Source organism: Geospiza fortis, unplaced genomic scaffold (assembly GCF_000277835.1).
Source record: "Geospiza fortis unplaced genomic scaffold, GeoFor_1.0 scaffold281, whole genome shotgun sequence".
NCBI lineage: Eukaryota > Metazoa > Chordata > Aves > Passeriformes > Thraupidae > Geospiza > Geospiza fortis.
The window spans coordinates 1035036-1045148 of record NW_005054340.1 but is presented as its reverse complement, the minus strand read 5'-3'; the positions used below and the strand labels follow the sequence as shown (position 1 = coordinate 1045148).

The window sequence follows — 10113 nt, the reverse complement described above, 5'->3', positions numbered from 1 at the left end:
GCCCCGCTCGCTCGCTTCATTCTCGCTTAGCGGACTGAGGATTTGCTCTTGGGTTTTGGTATATGTTTGGGAGCAAGCAGGCTGAATCGGCGCCGATCGGTGAGTACGACAGGCACCGTAATGGTGCCAGGTCCGTCCCCCTCCCCCCCACACACCCTTCCCGCCTGCGTGATATTTCTTCTTGGTGCGGGGTCCTGCGCTGCTCCCCTCGGCGAGGCTGCCGGGCTGGGCTGGGCTGCGAGGAGCGGTGTTTATGCCCTCAGCCGAAAGGTAACAAAGTGCGTTATTTCCTCATGGCTCTTTCTCCCGGGCCTCCCCCCTCCATCGCTTTCCTCCCTTTCTTGCTACGTTAGTCGTTGCTTATGTAGGGCATCCGCGGCACAGTGTCTCCCGGCGCCCTGCACTAATGTGCTCGTTACGGCGGTGAAGTCATGGGCCAGGGAGAAGGAGGAGGAAGAAGAGGAGAAAGAAGATGAAGGGGCCCGGGGACCCGCGGGCGGGGGCAGCGGTGTCTGTGTGTCTGTGTGTGTGTGTGGGGAGGGGTGTGTGGGGTGTGTGCTCTTCCTTTGAAGCCACCGTCTGCGAAATCCTGCGCTCGAGGAGCGGGCGGAGGGGGTGGGGAGGGGAGCCGCGATGTGCGCTGTGATGTTTCGTTGATCTATATTTAATGGCTGAAAGAAGAGATGCTTTTCTTTCCTGTACCCTTACCTTACTCTTATTCTGGTGTGTAATGTGCTTGCATCGATCGGTCAAATCGTAGCTTCAGCTGAATCAAGTCACCACAGAGGAAGGAGGTGCAGCGGCACAGGCAGTACATGTAATACACAAATTCATCTGGCCAGGGATCTTGGAGAAAAATGAAAAAACCCGTTAGAGGGATAATTTTAGAAACCATGTTAAATTTCCTCTGGAGGGACTGGAAGGACGAATACACGGTAGAGTGTAATACAGCATCTTGTGCTGTTACATTTTCTTATACTTTGTTAGGGTGTGCTTTGTTTGGATTCAGGGTGTCACAGTTAACCCTGTGCTTTACAGAAAAGAAAAATCCAAAACTTAGAAGAAATATTTAGATATTTATTGTCTTCTTTGTTGAACACCCAGCTCTTAACTTTAGTGGCTGTAGTAACTGATAACTGTGCCCCTTAAAGCATGCATGCCTTTTTATTGGAAATAACAAGGTAAAGTAAAAACTTCACATTGCAGGTTTATTTTGGAAGCCTTTATAGGTAGCCTATATGTAAAGTGAAAACAGTGAGTCAGCCTGAACTGTGCTTTGTAGCAAACCTTTCTATAGGGTACGTCAAGACTTACGTACCTCAAGACAGAGGGAGGACAACCCAGAATTATATGGAGTTTATGTAAGTCTGTTGTGTCTCTTGCAAAATCAAGAGAAGAAAAAAAATCTTTAATCATTCTGTACTTCAGGATATATTCATCCTGTCTTAAAAAATAAACTGATTATGTAACTCATGTAGGCTGGGTTTATCTTTTTCAGACAGCCTAGTTAGCTGGCAGTGTATAAATGATATGGCACGAAGGGGTTAAGGGCAGATCTTTCTTTCCAGAGAAAGCTGCTGTATATCCTACTTGTGGGCCTCTGAGACTCAAGTGGCTTTCGGGCTTTTGTTGCCTTTACCCAGGTTATCTGGGGAGGAGCCCCAACATTAAACCCAGACCACCTGGAATGGCTGTGATATTTAAGCAAAACATTATACGATGATCAAATACCCTTGTAAGACGAATTTCTGAGCTGAGTTGGTGAAGCTGTCTCCTTTCAGGCTGTGAATGACATGATTCTTTGGGAGCCTTGACTGACTATCAGCTGCAAAACTGCAGAGAACTTGCAATCTCGATCATCGTCATTAGTAAGAAGTTGATTAATAGCTCGGGACTGGGTTGAATGTGATTATGTTGAATGTTGTAGTTCCAAAAGAGGAGATCACATCTTGATCACGTTGTTCAGAGATGGTTTTTGCAGTCTGTTATGTAAGAGAGGCTTGGGAAAAAAAGAAGAGTAGCGGGCTGTGCTATGGATACCTGCCGAGGGAAATACCCCCAAAGCTGCTAGTAGGAAGCTAAGTATTTATTTCCAAATGCCAGTTGCGTGACTTTTTGTGGATTATAAGAAAGATGCTTTTGGGAGAGGACTCCAGCAACAATTCTCGAGTTCTGTTTGTCAGGTGCCTTAATAGATGTTAAAGGCAATAAATAGCTCATCAGTGACACAAGCCTCTGACTTTTGCTGTGGGTTTTTTTAATAGTGATACCAAGATAATTTGATCCTCACATAATGAACTCTAACAGTCAGTTTCACAAAACAGAAATAGTAGCAACTAAAAAAATGTTTTGCATAATTCTGATTTGTATAATTTACCTTTGCTGATAGACGGTAGCAATTTAATGACTATGGTTTGGTGCTGAGTATTTGTTGCTCAAGACACGTGTAAGATCAACTTATGCTATGAAAGAAGTGCTGGAGTAGTTTATTTTAAGTGTTTTAAGAAAAGCCTTTTTAGGTAGAGGTGTAGATTGGCATGTAAATGGAGCAGATAACAGAATCAGCGGAACTCATGAGTGTTAAATTTTGCACTAAATTTCGGGTACATTTTCTATTTCATGGTTCAGTGTGATATGATTTTTAGAGCTGATCACTTGTGGAAATTCCAGCATATCTTTGTTAGGATTTCAAGCATATGTTTCTACCCGAGAAGCAACTGTTTTCAGGAGTATCAGCAAGATAAGGAAAATGCATTATTACAGTACTCTTCACTTAAATAAGGACCTGTGGTTTTGATGCTCATTGATTGTGCTTGTAAGTCAAAAAGAGTTTGATATTTGAAGTTACAGCTGAGGTTTGACAAAAATGAAAGTGATTGTTTTTTCTCTTTGAAGTTCACAGTAAGATCCTATTAGAGGATGAATTTTGATGCTTATTTACCTGCACAATATTAAGTTTAGTAGTAGAATTATTAATAACATACAGGTAAACAAAATACCTTAATAGAGGCAGCAGTTTTAAATATGGAAAAATTAATTTCTTAAGTGACAGAATGACTCTCAAATTGGACTAAACCACATTTACTCTTAAAGAAGAGATTGCTTGTGTCATGACAGAAGATATTATACCAGGAAAAAACATTGTAATTTTGGCCTTTTTTAACAGGGGTATGTTGGGAAAAGTATTTTCCTCTCATATGAATAGGAAGTCTCTGTGCAGGACAGGTAAGTAGTCCGCTGCTCATGCACTGCAGAACCACACAACCCTTTGGCTAAATGGCTTCTTGGTAGTTAGGCTCACCTGGAAAGTAATCTGAATGCACCATGACACACTGAAACAATTTCTTCTATCCCCTTGGGATGTGCTAACTTTGTGTAGTAAATGGGTTGTAAAAGCAGATTGCCTGACCAGATTGTCTGGCATTATGCTGGACAAAATTTAAATTCAATAGTATTGAAAAGAAAATATGCTATTTGTTTCTATGTAAACCAGTTGCCATGTTAATAGATTCTTTTTTCTTATATAAACTGCCAGTTTAGTCTAGAACTAAGAAACAGAGAAACATTTCATTATCTATGAGAGCAAGCATTTAATATTTGTTTAAATTGCTCTTGGCATGGTAACTTCTAGTGCATCCTACTGGCTCTTAACCTGCCTGTTCTACTTTACAAAATTCTATTATAATAATAAGCAATAACTTATAAGACATATAAAGCATGGAACAAAATGTATTGTCTTGTCCTTTTGGTTGTTGCCTATTTTATTAAAGCTTCTGAAAAAAACCCCAAAAAACCACCCAACCTAAACTGCCACAAAAAACCCCCCAGGTTTCCAATGAAACTTTTAAACTTTGTACTTCTCAGAGCTGCCAAAATGGTGTTAGCTTTCTAAAACTCATATATATAAAATAACCGTGTTCAATGTTACATTTTGTACTGGTTTATTGTGTTAATAGTAATAATTCTACTATATAATGAACTATTATTTTCCACTGTTTTAATTCATTTTAAGAAGCCACAAATATGTAGAGTTTGACTTGTAGCATCCAAAATCAAGAACATCTGAGACTCAAAAGGGCTTTACATAAAACTTTCTGCAGGGGAGGATTTTGCATTTTTCCCTTCTATGTTTTCGATGTTTTTGTCTTCTGCTCTTTTTTCCTTGCCAAATTTACAATTGATTTCTTCATCTCCCAAAAATCTTCACAGTGGAGCAACTTCCTTTTGGTCAAGATAATTACTTTTACTGACAGTGTAACTTAAATTTGCCTGCTTAATGTAACATAAACATCTTTTTTCAGCCATGGGTATGTTCTCCTGTTCAAAGACTGTGAATTGTTATTCAATTAAGTAGCCAAGATACCCCTTTAAGGCTGAATTTTTGAAGGGAGTCAAAGGAAATAAACAGGCAGTGTGAATATATTTTCTGATGGGATTCTTGATTGTTTTAAACCCACTGAATAAGACTTAACCCTTCCATATTCAGTTATATCAGATTTATATTAGATAGCTTCATTCAAATGTCTAAGATACTTGGGAAAATAATTAGGAATAAGTTTCAGTCTGCTGGTAGAAAATTGCTGCACCTTTTAGCTCCACTAGGATGACTATCTTTGTCCTGTAAAACTGTGCTTTCCATCAGAACCAGCAAGCACTCTGGAAGGGTGACTGGCAAGGATGGTCTGAGAGGTAACTCAAGGCTCCAGACAATGAGTTTCAAGGTATTTTAATTCCTGCTTCCCAAGAGATTTCTACAATTTTTGAAGCTGGGTATCTGAAAGGCAAGAAAACATGCACTGGATGTTATAAACAGAACATGTGAACGTTTTAGTTTTTCGTAACAGTTTTCCACCTAAATGCTGGAATTCATGAATTTGTATGCTTCTGATATGCTAGCTGATCTATAAGTGGCTATAGTTCTTTGTTTGTTTGTTTGAGGTGGGCTTTTTGGTTTTTTTTTTTTTTGTTGTTGTTTTTTGGGTTTTTTTGTTTAGTGCTGTTGTTTTGGTTTTTTGTTTTTTAAATGTATACATTGGTTTAGATTTATGTGAGCAAAGAGTGTAGCTTTTCTGAAAATGCTATAAATTAATCAAATCCTGGCACGTTGGCTCAGGTTTCTTCAAAAGCATGTTGTTGTCCCAGTCAAATTTTCTTGTTCAAAAAAATTTATTTTTCTTGACAAGAGGTTGACTGTTGCTTTACCTGTTTGGCATATGGGAAGGCAAAAGCTTTTTCATGCTCTTTTTTTGTGTGAAAAATGTCATGACATTAGATATGGATGTTCATATTCAGTGAAAAGCAGAGTGACAAGGCAGAAGGCTAGGTTGGAGAATGATTATCTAAGGAAACAACAACTTAAAGGTTTTCAACAATGAAAATGCCTCAGAATTAAACATATAAATCTTGCCTGGACAAACCTTGTTGTTGTTTTGTACACCAGAATTTGTAGAGTCGGTTCTTTAAATAAGCAGGTACTTGGAGACATTAATTACACTATAACTTTCTCACATTTCTTATGCCAACCAAGCTTCAAGACAACTTTTGAACATGCCTAATGGCATTATCTAATTTGTGCTTGGTGTGATGCTGTAGTAGGTGAGATTCTGTGTGATGGAGAAATTGAAGTCTTATGGGAAGTTGAAGTTGGGGCTGCTAAAAAGTGTAGGCACTAAATACAGAGTGGTACATCTAGTGAATCCTTACAAATCAAAATCTAGGTTAGTCTGTGAACATTTTGAAAAAATTTAACAAAATGATTAGTCATATTTGATACTTTCTGAGTACTTCTGATGAAACATTGTATCCTTGATCACCACATGATGGTAACCTGAACCTTCAGTTCAGTGCCTAACCTTGTCTGACCTAGTGTGCTTAGAAATGCAGTGAATAGAACAAAAAAGTTCTGGGTATTTGAAAAAGTTTGTGCTTTAATGAAGGAGGTTGACAGTAATTGATGAGTTGTAGAATTCTTGCTGCAAATGGTTTTGAAGCCTGAGTTAAAAGAATAATGTGATTTATATGTGGATTTCCACTGCTGTGCTGATGCATGTCATCTGATGGTACAAAGGGCAAAACTTGGAAGTGTGATAGTGCATCTCTATCGTTGCAGGGAGCCTCCAGGCAGGTAATAGCTTACAGAGACTCCATGTATTATAGAAGGCTGATTAATCTCTTTATTATATTATATTATTATTAAGAAACCCATTGCTCTTTTATATCTTAGTTCGCTACAGGTGTACTTGATTGGTCCTTAAATTAAAACACCATCACCATTGGCTAATTAAGAAACTACCCTTTGGTAAACAAATCTCCATAACACATTCCACATGTTCATAATACCAGGTGCAGCGAGTTAAGATAAGAATTGTTTCTCATTCTTTTCTCTGATCTCGCAGCCTTTTCCCAGAATGATGCCTCGGAAAGTTGTGTTTCTCTCTGTGGTCAGAGAGCTGCTGCTACACATTTCTTCTTTGTTAGTATCAAAAATATGGAATGCATTCTCAAAATTTTCATTACAAATAACGCAACAGAAGACTGTTGGCTTCTGTTTTCTTTACTTCTGACGTTTAACTGTGTTTACCTTCCCAATATTTTACCTTCCCAGGATTTTGAGTAAAAGGTTTGGAAGTCCTGTCCTGCTTACATCTCACTAGGTTAATTCCAGATCCTTCTCAGCTATGCCTGTGTGATTTTCAGACTATGAAGTTTGGTCCATTCTGGGAAAAAAAAAAAGGGGTTGTAATCTGCTGCAGACCTTGAGGATTAGCTACTGCACATACGTTTGTTTTACTGATGACTTACATCATCCTACAGTTGAATGCGTAGGAGATAGGCAACACCAATTCTTCTTTTTCTGCCATAATAAATATGATAGTCCCTTACAGATTTTATAGATTCAGTAGTATGTATTTTTGGTTGAAAGTGTTTCTGACAAGCTTGGCAGCTTATTGCACTTATTTTTCACTTCTGACTTCTATTGCCTTTACCAAGAACAAGTAAATTATTGCACAGAGTCTCAGGAGTCTTGGAGGACTCTGGCTTTAATCTCTTCAAAGAAGAATGGACAGGTTGAGCTTAATTAGAAACATGCATGTCTAATCAAAGACTAAATTTAGAATCACACATTTTAAGAACTGGCATTAAAAGCAGACTCATGATACCAAAAAATCCTTGGTTTCATGAAACCATGGTATATTTGTGAAGCATAAGGAACTATTCTGATAAGCAATTGTTTAATACTCTCAGGTACGTAGGCGTTCCTAATATGTGTCATTACATAGTTTTTTCAATTAAAAAAATTCCAAAGCATGCAATTCTGGTCAAACCATGGAGGTTCCCAGTTTCCACTGGGATCCTGTGCACTTAATTCTCAATGCAGACTCTCATAATGAGCACCCAAACGATAGCTAATACTCCTCATTTCAGCAAGGAACAAACATTTCCTTACATTCCATGTATCTTATGTAGCATAGATCTGTTCAGCAAGTACCATATGTGAATGGAGTGGAAAGCTATGGTGTAAAATGTAAGCTTTACATTTCTTCTTTCTTTTCTTGATGTTAAGTTTTGATTAGTTGGCTTACATGTTCCCTCTCCATAAATACTTTATATATAAAAGTAGCCAAGAGTAATCTGCTTATTAATTCTTACTTTTCTATCTCTAAGTCTTAAGAGATACAGTGCATGTATTGGTCTTGCTGTTTTGTTTTATTTTGTTTTGTGTTGGTTTTTTTTGCAGTCAGTAAGAGACGTGAATTTTTTTGTAGTGAGTAATAAATATTTCTTCTATTTCATGTGTATTGGAAAAACAGTATTTGAACTCAACGGAGGAGACATCTGGTGTTGTGTGGTAAACCAAAATTCCAGGTTTCAATCATGTTTAATGCCTTCAATTTAGATTAGAGTGGGTAAAATATTACACAGATATGTAAAGTAATTTAGTCTGATTTCCAGAATAAAATTTCTGTACTTAATTTTTTTTTTTTTGTGAGCAAGTGCAACACTGGTATTTGAGGAATACACTATACCTGACGGTCACAGTTAAGTGCAACATAAACTTGACCCACTCTTGGGATTTTGGGACATCTTGGATTTTTGAGACCTAGCATCTCTGATTCCTGAACATGCTGGTGTCATTTCATTGGAAAGCTGACTGAACAAAGCCACTTCAAAGAACCTGATTTTCCTGTTTGTGTGTGAAGTCCCTATATCTAGTTACTCAGAGGGGAGCTGGCCAGTGAGGGGGGAGCAGGTTTTCCTTCACAGCTGTGTTCTGCCCACTGAAGTCCTCAGGCTGACATTGCTGTTGGATTGCTCTGCCTGAAACTGTCTTCCCTCTAAAAATATCCAGGGAGGAACTACTTGGCTTTTGATCAGTGGTGATAGAAATATTTCAGGTCCCCAAATGACAGATTGTTGGTGATCTATTGACAGAACAGACTCGGAGCAATGATGTTTGTCAAGGAGCCAAAGAGTCTGCAATATAAATTTCTTTTACATTTTGGGGTTTGTTTTGTTTAGTTTTCATTTGAGTTTGTTTTGTTTTGTTTTGTTTTTACTGTACATAGTTTCCAAAGCAAAGGAAGATATCTGAGATACTGGTTATAGCAGGCTAATAAAAGGCTGGATGGGAATATAGAGACTGGGAGACAGACTGGAAGGCATAACTGCTATGTTGTCATGTTGTCAAGGAATAGGAAAGATGCAAATTCAATCTCTTAACACAGGTAGTTGATCCAGTCTGATGATTTCTAACAAATACTTCTAGAAATACATTTTTGGGAGTGTTTTATTTACTAAAGTGCATCAGTTCTAACACCTTGCACAGATAAGCAAAATAGAGTTTGAACATGTTTAAGACATGCATCCATGCATATATTCTATTTTTGTGCATTAAGCACATATGGAATTAGTTGCACCTCTGTCAAATGTCAAAATTCCTCTCCTGCATGTATGTTACACAACTTGCACATTAATCTCAAAAGCAGTGTAGTGTTGTCATCTCCCCCTGGCAAAACCCAGCTGTACTCTTGTTGAATTTGGTAACAGAAATCCAACTGATTCCATGGGACCCCTGTATTTTACTAGATATCCCTTAGTAAAAATATTTTTTTCTATTTTTTCTGCCTTCTTTCACTTGACTCTTTAGTAATTCCACAAGATAATGTTTGCAATGAAACAGTTGAGGTGAGCTTTTCAGTGGCTTTTGTTTTTGTTTGGTGGAGGGTTTTGTTGTTTTTGGTTTTTTTTAAGAAAATTGCACATATTACACTGTTATCATAAAACAGGCAGGACAAGTAAACTCGGTAGCAGCTAATAGTTTTTATACTACTTGGTCAATATGTGAGTTACAGGTGGAGGTAAAAATGGTGGAGAAGTGGGAAGGAGAAGGAAAAGATCAGAAAAGAAGTTGGTTTAGCTAACTTGTTTTATTGATAGACTCTTCCTGTCCTGTAGAACAGTATAGTTCTAGAAGTATAAGGTTTGTATACCTGATAGTTTGTATACCTGATACTAGCATACCTAGTAGTATGCTAGTCATCAAATGGAATTGCTCTCTAGGAAGTTGTACAGATCTCCTAAAACAAGTGACTGAGTTTATGGAAATATGCATTCTTGGGAATAAAGCAATTTATTCTTCCCCTTCTGCTGTTTTAAATTCACTTTTTGATAAGGTATTTAGCATGCCTCCAGTAAAATACTGTAATAAAAAGCAGGGACTCCTGATTTTTGAAGGGCTTAATATTCTCATAATAACATTCAAGTATCCATGTTTTTCAAATACTTTTCTAATAAATCTTTACTTAAATGTGGTCTTTTGGTTCCACTTTGGATTTAATAACTAAATAGTATTGGCAGATTGACAAAAATAAAGGGTTTTTGGTCATATGGTTTTGTTTAAGAGTGTCTAATTTGTATATACTACACAATGCATTCATGTTTTTGCTAAACAAAAGAGAATGAGTGGTGGGTATTAAAAAGACAGTTGAGCAGGAGGAATGGAACAAATGGAAAAGTGACACAGTCTTGAAATACAGATGTATAGCTGTGCTTCAGAAATAAATGTTGTGTCTAAAACCTAGTGTTGTGAATTACGAGTCTCTAACTCTTTCC

The 10113-nt window shown here is 37.6% G+C and overlaps 1 protein-coding gene across 1 annotated transcript in view; it reads left to right on the top strand.

Annotated features, from left to right (window-relative positions):
- Window positions 1-10113, top strand: part of CTNND2 (catenin delta 2) — a 635688-nt gene continuing 625575 nt past the window's right edge. Inside the window, exon 1 of the mRNA XM_014307661.2 lies at window positions 1-99. Coding sequence (XP_014163136.2) covers window positions 63-99 — 37 coding nt within the window. The 5' untranslated portion in view covers window positions 1-62. The remainder of the gene's footprint in view (window positions 100-10113) is intronic.